Genomic DNA, 16,004 nt, shown 5'->3' with positions numbered 1-16,004 from the left:
ACCACTTCTACCAGACTTTCCGCTCGCGAACTTGGATTTATAGTGGATGTTGAGCGCCACCTAGTGTCTAACTGCATAACGCCACTCATGATAAAACGTTTACTGTAGTTTGATTATGTAAATTATTGCAGATATTGATCATAAGACTATGGGAGGTTTATCATCTCCTTTGCACCTGGAAAGTGGTGGTAAAAAGTCACAAACTATGTTTTTGGCATTTCTCGGATTTTTTACGAGAAGCGCCAGTCTTGATAAATCTCACCCTATGTTTCCAAAGTGGATTTTGTGGATTTTGACAATTTCAGTGGTGCAGACGGGCTCGCGGGTAAGCCCCACTGGCTCACTGTTTAGCCTGCTGTAGTTTCCATTGGTATCTGCGCAGAAACAGCCCCAAATATGGACGGTCTGGAAAACTACACGTAAATAATCCTCAGCCGCACGAATGGTGGCGTCTACTCCAATTGAAAACAACAGGAGGCAGTTTTAGTGTGGATGCCACGTGATTTTCGCTGCACTGAAATACATGGGAAACATCCGCTGTGTGAACATAGCCTAAGGGTATGCCCGTGCGTTGTGGCCGAGTACCACGCAGCCATGTGAGCCGTGGTAGGATCCAATAAAATTTTAGGACTGCATGGTTTATGGCTGTGCGGCACCTCCCCATTGCTCTGATCAAAACATCCGGCGACGGGGGGAGCCGCAACGGGGACAAGCTTCCCTAGTGTCACCCGCGATGCCAGATGTTTTGATCCGCGTGAGGGCCGGATGCAGCGGCGGTCGTGCGGGGATCAGGAGCGACGAGGGTCCCGGGGAGCGGGGTATAAGTATAACAGGTATGAGGAGGCATGTTTTATACTTTGGATAACCCCTTTAAGATTAGTCTAATATTTAGGGACGATTTATCCAAACTGGCTTAGTTGCCCATAGCAACCAATCAGATTCCACCTTTCATTTTCCAGAGCTCCTATGGAAAATGAAAGCATTAATCTGAATGGTTGCTATGGGCAACTAAGGCAGTTTTCCTTTGCACCAGTTTGATAAATGAAGTGTCTCTTACTGATATGTCCTGTATAATACACCAAATATTAATTGTTTTCCCTCTTATCTGCACCACAGTAAGTTCAGTCACCAGAATATCGTGCGTTGTATTGGAGTAAGTCTACAGACCCTGCCCCGCTTCATCCTACTCGAGCTTATGTCTGGAGGAGATATGAAAACCTTCCTCAGGCAGAACCGGCCATTGGTGGTGAGTTCAGTGCAATCATATTTGGATAATGCACCTCATGTATGGGAAGGAATATCTGGGGAAAATACTAAGAAATCTGGACAGCGTACAACCTTTTATACGTACCCAACACAGTATCTGACTCCGCAAGAGATGTATGGGGTGGCAGGGGGAGATTGCAGAATCCCAAGAGTGGGCATTAAAAGGGGCGGACTGGGAACTTAACATGGTCTTGGTAAAAACCTACAAGTGGCCCCATGTTGTAGACGACTCCATATTGACAGAATGTGAGGCAACACAAGCCACATGTAGGCAGGGACAACAGAAGTAGGCGGGACCAGCAATACCATAGTGCAGCAAAAAATACCACCCCTGCAGAACCAAATACCGCCCCTGCAGAACCAAATACTGTAGTGCAGCACAAAATACTGCCCCTGCAGAACCAAATACCACATGGATACCTCTTCAGAAAGTATAGTTACATGAGCCAGTTGTCATGTTTTGTGCCCCAGTTTTCATAATCTCAATAAAACATTTTTATTTTACAAAAGTGTTAAGGTTATAATTAGTCTTGAGCGAATCGAGCTTCGGATCATAGATCCAAAGTAGTTTTATTCAAATACTTTAACATGTATGTGCTTCGCGGAGGCAAAATTTGTTAAAGAGGTATTCTCCTCTCAGACAATGAAGGCATATCGCTAGGTGCAGATCCCACCGCTGGGACCCATACCTATATCGAGAGCGGAGCCCCGAAAGTGGTGGAGGTCGCACTGTGCATACGCAGCCGCCCTCCATAAATTTTTTATGGGGCTGCCAAAAATAGGCGAGCACTGGCTAGGCTATTTCCGTCGGGCCCATAGAAGTGAATGGGAGCGGTGGCCGGTCATGTGCTGTGCGCTCCCATTCACTTCTATGGGGACAGAGCTTGCTGGTGGCTGGACTGGAGTTCTCCAGCCACCACTTTGCGGGGCTCCGTTCTCGATATAGGTGCAGGTGCCAGTGGTGGGACCCGCACCTATAAGACAATGGGGGCATATCCTAGCGATATGCCCCCATTGTCTGAGATGAGACAACCCCTTTAAGTTCTTAGTCACGTGAGACTTCGGTGAATTACTTCGGGCTTCGATCCGCTCCTGTTTTAAAAATGTGTTGTAGAATGAAAGCCCAAAAGTTATTCACCAAAGCGTCACATGACTTCGGACTTGACGGATTTTGCCTCCGCAAAGCACATACGTTTTAATGCTGTATGGAAACAGGTCTCCGTAAAGCATTAAAACAAAGTTTTTGAACAGATCGACTTCGGATCTCTGATCTCGGATTTTCTTCATGAAAATTGCGGCAAAAAAAAAGAGACTCATGTAAATACACCTGAGGAGAAAGGAGCATGTAATGTATTTTGTTAATGTCACGTCAAGTAAAATGGATTGTGATTTCCTCCGTTTTTCTTGGCTCTTTTCAGAATCAACCCTCCTCCTTAGCAATGACAGACCTGCTGAATATGGCCAGAGATATTGCCTGTGGATGCAAGTACCTAGAGGAGAACCATTTCATTCACAGGTACACAGTGAGCAGAACGAGAGGGCATTATAATGTGGCAAACATTTACCGTAAAAACATAGAAAACAGATCATTGCCCAATCGGGGTATGTGGAGGCTCCTTCTTTGCTTCACTCCTTTTAATGAGAGAATTAGGCCTTATTCACACAGTCCGCGATTTCCATCAGTGACTGTGAGCCAAAACTAGGTGCGGATCTTTCCCTTACCTTATGTCTGTGGAGGCTCCAATCCTGGTTTTGGCTCACAATCACTGATGGAAATCTCTGACCAAAACACTAATGTGTGAATAAGGCTTAAGGCCTCATGCACACGACCGTTGTGTGTTTTGCAGTCCGCAAAACACGGAAGGCGTCCGTGTGCGTTCCGCAATTCGCAGAACGGCACGGACAGCCATTGATATAACTGCCTATTCTTATCCGCAAAATGGATAAGAATAGGACAGGTTATATTTTTTTTTTGCGGACTATGGAACGGAGCAACGAATGCGGACAGCACACGGAGTGAATGGGTCTGCATCCAGGCCACAAAAACTGCGGCTCGGATGCGGACCAAAACAACGGTTGTGTGCACGAGGCCTAACTCAGAACAGTGCCTTCATACTGTAGGCGTAACCAAAGCTCCTTGGTCCAATACAGACTCTGTAAAAGAGTCCATCATCTACCGTGTACCATTTATAATGCCGGTGTCTGCTTATGTGGTAGAGGGGCGTTTTGGTTGCAAGAGCTACTTTTACACCCCCTACAGTGCCATACAATGACCATACAACAGCCAAAAAGCTAGACAGCGATAACACCATACACCTTAACACTGCTATACAGTGACAATATAATACCATCATACAGCAAATCTGTACAGTGCCGTAATATACGGTGCTAAAATGCACTACCAAAACCTGCAGCCATCATGCCACTCTGCCCGCCATCTTTCTGTAATTGGAGATGTCCTCCCTGGTTCTAGATCTGTGGTCGCTTAAAGGGGTTGTCCCACAAAAAATATTCAGCATTTTTTAAACCAGCACCTGGATCTGAATACTTTTGTAATTGCATGTAATTATGCAATTACATATAATTTATTATTCTCTGGCTATACAAATTTTTCTAATTTCTCTGTCCTGCTCACTGAGGTGGTCGCACATGCTCAGTTCCATCCTTCAGCTGCTGTAGAAAAGACACACCCCCTGAGAAAGTGCACCCCCCTAAGCTGCCAGCATGAAATAAATCTAGCAGTGCAATGAATGGGGAGATCTCTAGAGGTACAGGGCTGGTTCTAAGTTTCTTGGAAAGAGATTGTCATGTACTAGATGATATTGGATTTTCATTTTTATATTAATCGTGGGATAACCCCTTTAAGATTAGTAAATAGGAAGAAATCTAGGATGGGTAAGGACTTTTGGTCACACAGGAGTGTTTGAGGCCCCTAGATCAAGCAGGAAGGGAGGCCATTGTCCATTCTGACCCTACTTTTAACATAAATTGGAAATGTAAGGAAGACCTAATAACCGAGTACAATATGGAACTTTTTTTTATCTCTATTATAAACTTTTTCCATTAGGGATATTGCAGCCAGAAATTGTCTTTTGACCTACTCCGGTACTGGGCGTGTAGCGAAAATAGGTGACTTTGGAATGGCTCGAGACATTTACCGGTAAGTCCCACAATATTTTCATTGTATATAACTTGTGGTAATTGACAATCCCGTCATAACAAGCTATATATACTCAAACTTAGTGTCTCCACCTCTTTCTGCTGCCATCAGACAGAGGAGCATAGGAGACCTAACAGAGGTGCAATGTATATAGCACTGTTGGTACAAGCGAATAAGCAATATGTCTTCAGAAACTGATCATCTGGTAGATCTCTCCACTTGATGCTGTGATGGTTTTTATCCTCATTAATAATTTTATCTTTACTGGTTTATACTGGTACAGTATGTGGGTTTTCTTGCCCGCGTTGGACCAGCCCACCAAAGTACCACAGGATCCTCTGGTAGACCTAACCTCTGATACCACAGTGGGCCCTAAAGGTCCAGAGAAAAGAAAACATTTGGAGCTCACTCTGAAGACAATAAATTACCACTACGGTCTATTTCTTTGAATCAAAACCTTATAGACTTTAAATAATGATATGGAGGTTGGACCCCGAGAATAATTTCCTCTGGTGGGCCAAGGAACCCCAGTCTGACCCTACTTGATGCAGATGTTCTTATTTACTTGCTACATATTTTATACTATTTTTCAGATCTAGCTATTACCGTAAAGGAGGGAGAGCCATGTTACCTGTAAAGTGGATGCCCCCCGAGGCCTTCCTAGAGGGAATCTTCACTTCCAGGACTGATGCATGGTAAAATAACAGACATTTTAAGGATACATTTCATACAATTACAATGACAGGAACGTTTAAAACGATACAAATAGTTATTCTAAGACTTAGGACTTTTACGTCGTTCTATATTTCCATAGGTCATTTGGCGTGTTGCTTTGGGAGATCTTCTCATTAGGTTACATGCCATACCCATGTAAAACTAACCAAGAGGTACTGGAGTTTGTGACAAGTGGTGGACGCATGGATCCCCCAAAAAACTGTCCTGGACCAGTGTGAGTTCAATATGTAAATTGTACCCCTTTTCCATATGCCTAAATAATGTAATGTTATCCAAGGCTGTATTCACAAGACAGTTAAAAAAAAAAAGAAACACATTTTTTCGTGGCCGTTTTGCATCCATTTTATGGCCATCTATCCATTTTTAATGGTCCATTTTGCATAGGTTTCTAAAGGCCATTAAAAACAGATCAATTTTCAGAGGCCCCTTTGTGCCCCCCAGTATGAATAATGGCCCCCTTAATGTCCCCCATTCTGCTGTCACCAAAAAATAAACCTTTACCACTTGCATGCACAGGAACACTGGCTCTTCTAGTGCGGTGCAAAGGTTCCCTCACGTGCAAGTGGCGAGGGTTTTTTATTTTTATTTTAACTCCTGAAAGGCCCTTGTTTACATAATGTACCTGTTTTTAGCAAGGTGCACTCCTATCGAAACGGACATTAAAGAGGGGACCCTTGATTTTTAATTGGTTCTGTCTGGCCGTGAAAATAGGCAAAAAATAGGACATGTCCTATTTTCTGATAGTCGCTACTCACTGACCGTTAAAAACAAAAACTGCCATATAAATAGCTCCATGGACTTTAATTGTTCTGAAAACGGCTATGTGGCGGTCGTGTGAATGCAGTCTGAAACTGGAGCCATATTGACTACGAATCTTGCCACTAGAGAAACACATGGAGCAATGCGGTGTTGAATGGGACCCCTATATGGATATGCAGTATTTTCACTGGATTCCCAAAAATTATGTTTATTTTTTCTTATTAAACTAAGTATCCATTTTTATGATTGCTCATGACTGAACAAGACCATTTAATCGCTTGTCTCTAACACTCCTTTGGTCTTTGCAGTTTAAAGGGGTTATCCAGTTTAGAAAACCCATCATCATATACCCGATTGGGGAATTCTTACTATAAAGTTGGGTCCTTCATTCAGGACCCTACTTTATCCATCTCTTAGTTGAAGCCAGGGGCACAACTACCATAGCGGCAGACCATGCGACTGTTATGGGGCCGAGGGCAAGAGGGGGCCCAGTTGGGATCATCCCCTCTTCTACTGGGGTCAGAACTAGTGATGAGCGAGCACCAATGTATTTGGGTGTTTGGCCCGAACACATTGCTATATTCGTGTGCTCGGCCGAGCACCCGAGTATAATAGAAGTCAATGGGAGACAACACCCCATGCTCGGAAGAGAAGAGGGTGTCTGGTTCATAATAAAAGGTTAGAAATTAATGAATACCCCATCAAAATGGTTTGGAAACAGCATTACAGGGAAATCTGGATGCATCTTAGACTCCTATTATGTATGACATACAATAGACAACCACACAAAGGCTATATGCCAAAAGCCAGGTATGTGCCCATTCTATCCATGACACAGATAACAGTCAGCATACCTGACAATGGCAGCCTTGTGCACTATGAGATATTCCAAACCAGCTCTCATCTGACTGAGAATCAGTAAACCTCAATGTTATTTAGCAGGAGTTGGATGGCTTGGGTGGATCTGCACACCTAGCTCAAAATCATTAGGGCCCACATGCATGCTGGGCCTGCTTTAATTTCTGTCATCTATGGTGCCAAAATGGCCTCCATTATATCCAAGGAATGCAGGTACCAACATGCATGCCGAGCCCACTCCACACCTCTCCTGGTGCCAAATGGCCACCAAAGAATGCAATGAGAGTCTACACTATACCTGTCCTGGTGCCAAATGGCTTCCAGTAAGTGAGGAAGAGCAGGCTAAGCTATATACTCACACTAATTAAAATCAGCCTATGGGGCAGACGAGCTGATCAGGCAATGGGATGTCAGATATTATCACTGACTTACTACATAATTATTACATACTATTCGCTATATTGCTATATATTTGTTTTTTAGAATATTATGAATATTCAAAAAAATGAATATATAGCGAATATTATGTAATAATTATGTCATAAGTCAGTGATAATATCTGACACTAGAAAAGCTGGGTAATAACTCAGTGTAGATCACGAGTTATTACCCAGCTTTCCCAGTGTCAGATTTTATCACTGAGTTATTACCCAGCTTTCCCAGTGTCAGATATCATCCTAGTGTAGATTGCGAATATTCTAATCGCAAATTTTCCATGCAAAAGGCTACACTAATAAGCTTGTAATAAGAATCAGTCTAATATTCTTGTCAGAAAACTATGAAACCAATAGAGGGCGCTAATGAGTTATGAACGAACAGCACCCTCTGTTGGTTTCATAGTCTTCTGACAAGAATATTAGACTTGTCATAAGACTGTAAATCCAATAGAGGGTGCTGTTCATAACTCAATAGCACCATCTATTGGTTTTCATAGTCTTATGACAGCTGAAAAACAAGGCAGATTCTGCTCATTTACATGTCTTTCCCATAATTCCATGTTTATGCAAATGAGTTTTTACACGACAAAACTGTATAGAACGGTTATTGAATATTATGTTAGGACAATCGGAAAACTTTTTGTCGACCTAATGATATTGATCTAGGTGTGCAGGTCCACCCAAGCCATCCAACAGATGCCAAATAACTTTGAGGTTTACTGGTTCTTAGTCAGATGAGAGCTGGTTTGGAATATCTCATAGTGCACGAGGCTGCCATTGTAAGGTATGCTGGCTGTTACCTGTCTCATGGATAGATGGATGGCTTGTACATACCTGGCTTTTGGCATATAGCCTTTGTGTGGTTGTCTATTGTATTTCATTCATAATAGGAGTCTAAGACGCATCCAGCTATCCTCTTAATGCTGTTGCCAAACAATTTTGATAGGGTTTCCATCAATTTCTAACCTTTTTTTATGAACCAGACATACTCTTGTCTTCTGAGCAGGGGGTGCCTGGTTGTCTCCCATTGACTTTAATTGTATTAAATTGTATTCGAGCACCCAAATTATTCGGCCGAGCAGTCAGGACTCTACCCGGTAAAGGAACAACTTTTAGCAAATGAGACAGTGGAAAATGGCCTAATGGTCATTGGAAGTGGTTTAGGCAGAAACCCTTCTGTCCTGTGTGGGGGGCCTAGTTTCATCCTTGCTATGGGGCACTTACTTATCTATGTACCCCACTGGTTGAAGCAGTTACAAAGAGTGTATCTCTCTATCTGGAGGACCTGTCTCATCCTGCATTACACAGACAACCTATTGTTACCAATGTACAGTACACTGTGTAATGCTTACCTTCTCCTGTGGTGGCGCTGCTGGGAAACTGAACACTTTCTTCCAGGTTTTTCCACAGATTATAGCTGATCACTTGGGGTCCCAGCAGGGGGATACTTTGTGATCTGCTTACTGTCAAGGGACCCTTGTAGCAAGTAGTGATTGTCCAAATCAGAGGATCCAATTATTATTACATGCATACCGTAATATAAAAGAATTGTAATAGGCTAGAACAAGATGAGTTACAAACTGGTACAAAAGAGGACCCAGCCAGCAAGGGCTTACAATCTACAAGGGAAGGGGAAAGGATACAGTAGGTGAGGGTTAAAGGGGTTGTCCGGGATTGGGGACAATGTTCTAAGGGTACAACAGTGACACAAATATTACACACATGCCTGTCCTACCTTTGCCACACATGTCTGATGCCCCGTTTTCATATCGCAAATTCTCAGCCGGAAGTGCCTATTTTCTCATAGACAGTGACGTACCAGGTCCCTTGCTGCAGAGCGAAGCCTCTTCTTCCGATTCGCAGGGAGCCCGGTGACGTCACCATCAGCCTCAGTAATTATTCAGATCGCAGAGAGGGGCGGTAACTATGCAGGAAGACCTTATGCTAAGCCACGCCCCCTCCGGCTCGGTGACGTCATCATTGGCCTCTGTAATTATGCAGATCGCAGGGAGGGGCGGTGACTTAGCTGGAAGACATCGTGCTAAGCCACGCCCCTCCGGTGACATCACCGGGCATGGCGCTTTCTAAAGAATGAAGGAGGCGGAATATTAATGAGGGGGGCGGAGTTACGGCGGAGATGATAGTCAGCTGTAACCATGTGATGCCGCGCTGCGCTGGGATCCACAGGGCAGTGCGTCAGGAAGTTAGGCAAAGATAAACATAGATGTAAACAATGCGTGGGGGACCGTCTGAGCCCTGTAGAAGTGGTGAAAATACCTAAAAACATATTGGGGAAACTTTAATCAGCTGTTAATAGTGAGTACTCTTTAAAAAAAAAAAAATATATATATATATATATATATATATATATATATATATATATATATATATATTTGATCCCGGACAATCCCTTTAAGGCTCCTTTCACACTAGCGTTCGGGTGTCCGCTCGTGAGCTCCGTTTGAAGGGGCTCACGAGCGGTCCTGAACGCAGCCGTCCAGCCCTGATGCATTCTCAATGGAGGCGGATCCACTGAGAATGCATCCGCCTGCCAGCGCTCAGCCTCCGCTCCGCTCAGTGAGCGGACACCTGAACGCTGGCCGTGCGGAGGCGAGCGGATGCGTCCAGACTTACAATGTAAGTCAATGGGGACGGATCCGCTTGAAGATGACACAATATGGCTCAATCTTCAAGCGGATCCGTCCCCCATTGACTTTCAATGTAAAGTCTGAACGGATCCGCTCAGGCTACTTTCATACTTAGAAAATTTTCTAAGTTTTAATGCAGATGGATCCGTTCTGAACGGATGCGAACGTCTGCATTAAAGGATCGGATCCGCTCCGAACGCTAGTGTGAAAGTAGCCTAAGCTGGTCATACAGCGGTGTAGTGGTAGCAGGGTTACTGTAGGTTGTAGGCTTGTCTGAAGAGATGGTTTTTTTTTTAGGTTTCTTTTGAAGGTTTCTACTGTAGGCGAGTCTGATATGTTGGGGTAGAGATTTCCAGAGTATGGGGAATGCACGGGAAAAATCTTAGAGGAAATTTTGGGAAGAGCAGATAAAAGGAGAGTAGAGAAGGAGGTCTTGTGAAAATGTGAGATTGCGTGTGGGAAGGTACCAGGAGATCAGGTCACAGATATATGGAGGGGACACGTTGTAGACGGCCTTGTAAGTCATAGTTAATGTTTTGTGCTGGATTCTCTGGGCATTGCGGAGCCAGTGAAGGCATTGGCAGAGAGGGGGGGAAGAGGTGGATTAGTCCTGCGGCAGAGTTGAGGATAGATTGGAGGGGTGTGAGTGCTAGATGGAAGGCCACAGAGGAGGATGTTACAGTAGTCTAGGCGGGAGATGATCAGGTCATGTACAAGCATTTTTTCAGACTGCATTTAATCCAATTTGCACCATTTACGGCACATACACCTTGCTGTTGTAAATAACAAAATATATAGAACCAGAATTTGCTTGATTGGTGCACATTTACTGTATTTGCCTCTTATTTCAGCTATCGAATAATGACACAGTGCTGGCAGCACACACCGGATCACCGGCCCAACTTCTCAACCATCCTGGAGAGAATAATCTACTGCACCCAGGTATGCCATCAAGCAGCCACTCTGCCAGAAAAAGAGCTCCGCCATGTGTTTCGAGGAAAAGCAAAAGCTTAAGCTAACATCCACTCATAGACACATAAAGGACAAGAAACGGGTGCAAAGCAAAAGTGTAACAGTGGCCCACGGTGACCAATCAGATTCCAGCTTTCATATTTAAAGGGGTTTTCCAAAAATTTTTATCCGATCAGTGGGGGTCCAACACCCGGGACCCCGCTGATCAGCTGTTTGAGAAGGCAGTGGCACTCGCAGTAGCACTGCAGCCTTCTCGCAGCTTTGCCTAGGGCCTAGGCCATGTGATGTCCACCATACATCAGGCACATGGCCTAGGCGAAACTCAGCTCTATGGAAGTGAATAGGGCTGAGCTTCTACACCAAGCACAGCCACTATACAATGTATGACGCTGTGCTTGGTGAGCAGAGAGAAGGCAGGTACGCTACTGCGAGGGCTGGTGCCTTCTCAAACAGCTGATTGGCGGGGTCCTGGGTGTCGGACCACCATTAATCAGATACTGATGGCCTATACAGAAAAACCCTTTAAAGAGAGTCTGTTACCAGGAAATTCCCTGTTAATAGGGAATAAGAGGATCATTTATTAAGACCTGTGTTTTAGACATCAGTCTTAATAACCCCTATATCTGGCGGTGGATCCGTCGGAGTTATGAAGAGGCGCCGGCCTCTACATAACTTTGGCGTATCCAGCGCCGGTCTAAATGCAAGCCAGCTTCCTACATGGCTTAAATTTAGACCTTTTTCTACGCCTAAAACAGTAGAAAATGATGAATGAGATGGGCCTGCCGGCCCGCCCACGACACGCCCACTTTTTTAGATCTGGCGTGAGCAGGGAAAAGTCGCAGATTCCACAAATTCTGTTGCGGACTTTGCAGCAGATCCATGGCAAAATCTGCATGGGAATTTTGTCACAGATTTCACCTTATGCATTGCAAATTATGAAATCCACGTTGAAAATATGCAGACATCATTGACATTCATGACATGCTGCAGATTTAAAATACATACCACATGTCAATTTCTGCATTGATTTTTTTTTCCCCCCTGCAGATTTATTAAAATCTCATCCACTTTTCTGCTACTATAGTAGGCTGTGGATTTTCTGGTTCGTAAATCTGGATGGAAAATTTGCAGCATAATCTGTAAAGAACCTACCCTTAAAGGGATCGTCTCATCTCAGACAATGGGGGCATATCGCTGGGAGTCCTCCAGCCACCACTTTGAAGATATTTTACACTTCTACCAGATTAGACTACTTTCACACTCGCGTTTGGTGCGGATCCATCATGGATCTGCACAGACTGATCCGTTCAGATAATACAAGCGTCTGCATTTGTTTAGAACAGATCCGTTTGTATTATCTGGGCAGACTAGATGGGCCAAATCATTTTTATCTGCCAACACATTCTATGTTTCTATGTTTCTTTAACATAGCCAAGACGGATCCGTCGTGAACACCATTGCAAGTCAATGGAGGACGGATACGTTTTCTATTGTGCCAGATTGTGTCATAGAAAACGGATCCGTCCCCATTGACTTACATTGTGTGTCAGAACAGATCCGTTTGGCTCAGTTTCGTCAGACGGACACGAAAACGCTGCAAGCAGCGTTTTGGTGTCCGCCTCCAAAGCGGAATGGAGACGGAACGGAGGCAAACATTGATGCATTCTGAGCGGATCCTTTTCCATTCAGAATGCATTAGGGCAAAACGGATCCATTTTGGACCGCTTGTGAGAGCCCTGAACGTATCTCACAAATGGAAACCAAAACGCCAGTGTGAAAGTAGCCTTATGTGTCTATGTAATCTCTTGGGCAGTTATATTTTCTGGGTTGGAATCTAAAATATAATCACCTGTGAACCCTTGTTTCAGGATCCTGATGTCATTAATACCGAGCTCCCTGTAGAAAGCGGTCCACCTCCAGAAGATGAAGGAAGTACAATAATGCGACCAAGCAGCTGTAGTGAGATGATGCCACTGGTGGGCAACACGTCTCTTCCTCCTTTGTTGGACACACAGACCATGGAAAACAAATTGGGGGATTTTCCTCAGGAGTTACTGGTTGAAAACCTAGTGGGAAGGAACATCACACCACCAAGCGCACAGTGTGTTACAGAAACCCCAGAAGGTTCATGGGTCCAACCAAACCCAAACGTAACAACAGAGACAAAACCCCAAATGTCCCACAAACTAAAGAACAAATCTAAAAATCTTTGGAACCCAACTTATGGTTCCTGGGTAATGGAAAGCACCTGTTGACTTGCTTTTAACACCCTAGTTTACCTGCTGGGATGTGAAGACTCAGGTTTGAACTGTGGGACTGTAGGAACTTTATCTCCACAAGCCAAAATTTTCAGCATTTCCAAAGAAAACTCATTGCACCCTCAAATCACTTTCACGTATGTTGGATGGACAGAAAGAAACCTCAGACATTCCCAGTAAACACTGTGAATTATATTTGTAGAGTACAAGAGAGTTGTGAAGGCTTTAGGGTAGGCCAGTAGACTGGACCTGGAGCGCACTTCTTAGTCATATTGTATATATTTTTTTATCCCTATTTTTTTGGGGGGGGGGGATTTGAATGGTTTGATTGTACAGAAACTGCTGGTGAAATTGAACAATTTCTTATCCTTATATTTGTGGTTGATGTATAGGACTTTAGAGCTTCACACTCACACAAGACCAACATTCTCAAAACCCATCACAACTCAACATTGGATGGACAACACATTTGAAAATTGGGTTACAAGTTGTGGTAAAAGTGGTTGATACCCGGTAGAACACAAATCAGATTCTGATTCAAGCACTTTTCTTCCATGCAACAAACATTTCTGTCTAAAAATTCAGAAATCTCAGCAGTAACTAAGTCCTTAGGTTGTTTTCTTCTGCCAAGTTACTTCTCAGTTATAATAATTTCTGGATAAGATAGGTGACAACCAATATTGCTGCCATTGCAGCCCATACAGGGGGTTGTCGCTCGACTTTAGAAGAGTTCTTAATAAAATTTACCTCATGTTGGCCAGGACCGGGATGTAACCATACATAACTAGGCAGATTTTCTATTCAGTCTAGGGAAGCTATGTGAAAATTCCTAATGGAGCCCTTATGGTGGCCATTTTGTTGTCACCCAGGACACATAAGAATGTTTAACTACTAAGGACACAAGTATAGGACATACATTCAGTGTCATGAAATGGAGTCTGAATTCCTTATTCAACAATGGCTTCCCAGCAACGAGGATACAGTATATGTCAGATCAGAGACACTACACACCCCATGGGACAAGGCAGCCCAAACCTTCAGACATTGTAAGATATGCAAGGCACTTCGAGTCAAATTATCTCTGCACCTGCACAGCAGTAGAGGAATGTTTTATCCTTATAGGAACATTTAGCATGATACCTCTGGAGTCCATGCAAGTTCTGACAAAGGGCTTCAGTTATGTAATGCTCCGACAACCACACTGCCGCTTATAGAGGCAAAGCTATTTTTTTAAATAACTTAATTAAACTCTCCTCTGCTTGTACTCTCATCCCATCACTGCCATACTAGCCGGGAAGGACTACTTTTTATACTGGAGCTGCCATATGTATTTCCTTTGAGCTCAGTGAATTTGGTGGGAATGAGAGCAGATTGGGGAAATCCATGCTATGTTCTCTCTTCATAGATGTCAATATTTTTGCTGCTCTAGTTTTGTCAGGGTATAGGCTTTGCAGGTTAAATGGCGACTACAAACATGAGACTTGGCTGTTTTATAGGTTATACTAATGTTCATTCTACAAGCTACGGTTGGTAGATACTAGGGAGCCACACAATGGCTGCCTCCATGATGATCAACACAAGGCACATAGCTATGAAAGCAGTACGTAGCCTGGAATAGACTGAGGATCACAGATAGGATGAACTATTGTAGCAAAGAATACAATAAAGTTATATATCTTTACATTTGGATCAATGTGTTCTTATTTGATATCATAAGGTGCCAGTCTCTGTTGGGGAGAAGGTCCTTGATAGGTTTTCTCAGCTTAAAGTGTCACTGTACTATCACACAGTTTCATTCCATTTAATTAAGAATGGTGTAACTAAAATATTTTGAAATCACTTCATTTAAAAAATCTCCCTGCATCCACCTGAAAAAAAGCTGTAAAGTAATGGCCACTAGGGATCTAAGATGCAGTCCACTGAGTCTGAAAGAGAAACTGCTTCTATACAACTTTTGAAGATTATAGAAGTCGTGTGTGTGTGAGATCTCCCTAGTTTTCTGTTAAAAACATAGTGGGAAGTAAGGGAAAGGATGTCACAGCATTATATCCCCTGCTTCTGAGTGAAATGCACCTGGCTGTGCAGCTGAAATAGAGAATAATATGGCTAAAAAAAGTTAGTGAAGCCCAAAACATAACTGTACCATCACAGTTCTGATTGTACAAAGAAGAACAACCATTATGGAAATTGATTTTTGAAAAGTAAGTTACGCTTTAAACATTTATGGCATCTCATGCAGATATGCCATAAACGTCTGATAGGTTGAGATTCCACCTCTGGGACCCCATCAAGTGGGAAAGCAGGGGGCCTCCTCAAATGGTAGTTTCAAAAACCGACAATCTGCTTGCCTCTTTCTGTAACACACATAAGCTTCAATAGAAAGAACCACATGCATGCACGGTGGCCTCTCATTCCATTTCTATCTAGATGCAGCTTCTTCTTGCAGTATATAACTAAGGGGACCCCTATTCACCGAATAGGTGGAGTTCCTAGCGGCGCTGCTATGGGAGTGATGGGCACTGTTTACATGCAACTTTTGGATTGAAATCCATGGACATAGTTGAACCCTAGGCCTCATGCACACAACCAAGCGGTGCCCATGCTGCGGACCGCAATTCTCAAGGGCACCGACCGTGTGCCTGCCGTCTGCATTGCAAAAAAGTAATGCATGCACTACTTTTTTGCAGTGCGGAGGCACGGACAGAAAATTCACAGAAGCACTCTGTGGTGTTTCCGATCCGTGCCTCCGTTCTGCACTGTATCTTATGGATTGTGGATCCATTCAAGTGGACCCATTCTGTTTGTGGGCACAGACCTACTACAGCTCTCTCTGTATACACAGTCATAGAAGGAAGGCTATCAATCACCGATAGGACCTTCTCCTCATAGACGGAAGGCTGTCAATCACTAA

The 16,004-nt window shown here is 43.7% G+C and overlaps 1 protein-coding gene across 3 annotated transcripts in view; it reads left to right on the top strand.

The window, feature by feature from the left end:
• The window catches only part of LTK (leukocyte receptor tyrosine kinase), a 209,805-nt gene extending 194,933 nt beyond the window's left edge, over positions 1 to 14,872 (top strand). For all 3 annotated transcript variants that reach the window (XM_040412272.1, XM_040412271.1, XM_040412270.1), the window contains 7 exons: positions 1,117 to 1,246; positions 2,685 to 2,782; positions 4,334 to 4,426; positions 5,020 to 5,121; positions 5,241 to 5,375; positions 10,715 to 10,805; positions 12,704 to 14,872. In XM_040412272.1, coding sequence (XP_040268206.1) covers positions 1,117 to 1,246; positions 2,685 to 2,782; positions 4,334 to 4,426; positions 5,020 to 5,121; positions 5,241 to 5,375; positions 10,715 to 10,805; positions 12,704 to 13,090 — 1,036 coding nt within the window. In that variant the 3' untranslated portion in view covers positions 13,091 to 14,872. The remainder of the gene's footprint in view (positions 1 to 1,116; positions 1,247 to 2,684; positions 2,783 to 4,333; positions 4,427 to 5,019; positions 5,122 to 5,240; positions 5,376 to 10,714; positions 10,806 to 12,703) is intronic.
• Positions 14,873 to 16,004: the final 1,132 nt, after the last annotated feature.

Source organism: Bufo bufo, chromosome 11, assembly GCF_905171765.1.
Source record: "Bufo bufo chromosome 11, aBufBuf1.1, whole genome shotgun sequence".
NCBI lineage: Eukaryota > Metazoa > Chordata > Amphibia > Anura > Bufonidae > Bufo > Bufo bufo.
The sequence above is the reverse complement of the archived record's forward strand: the minus strand, read 5'-3'. Positions and strand labels throughout refer to the sequence as shown.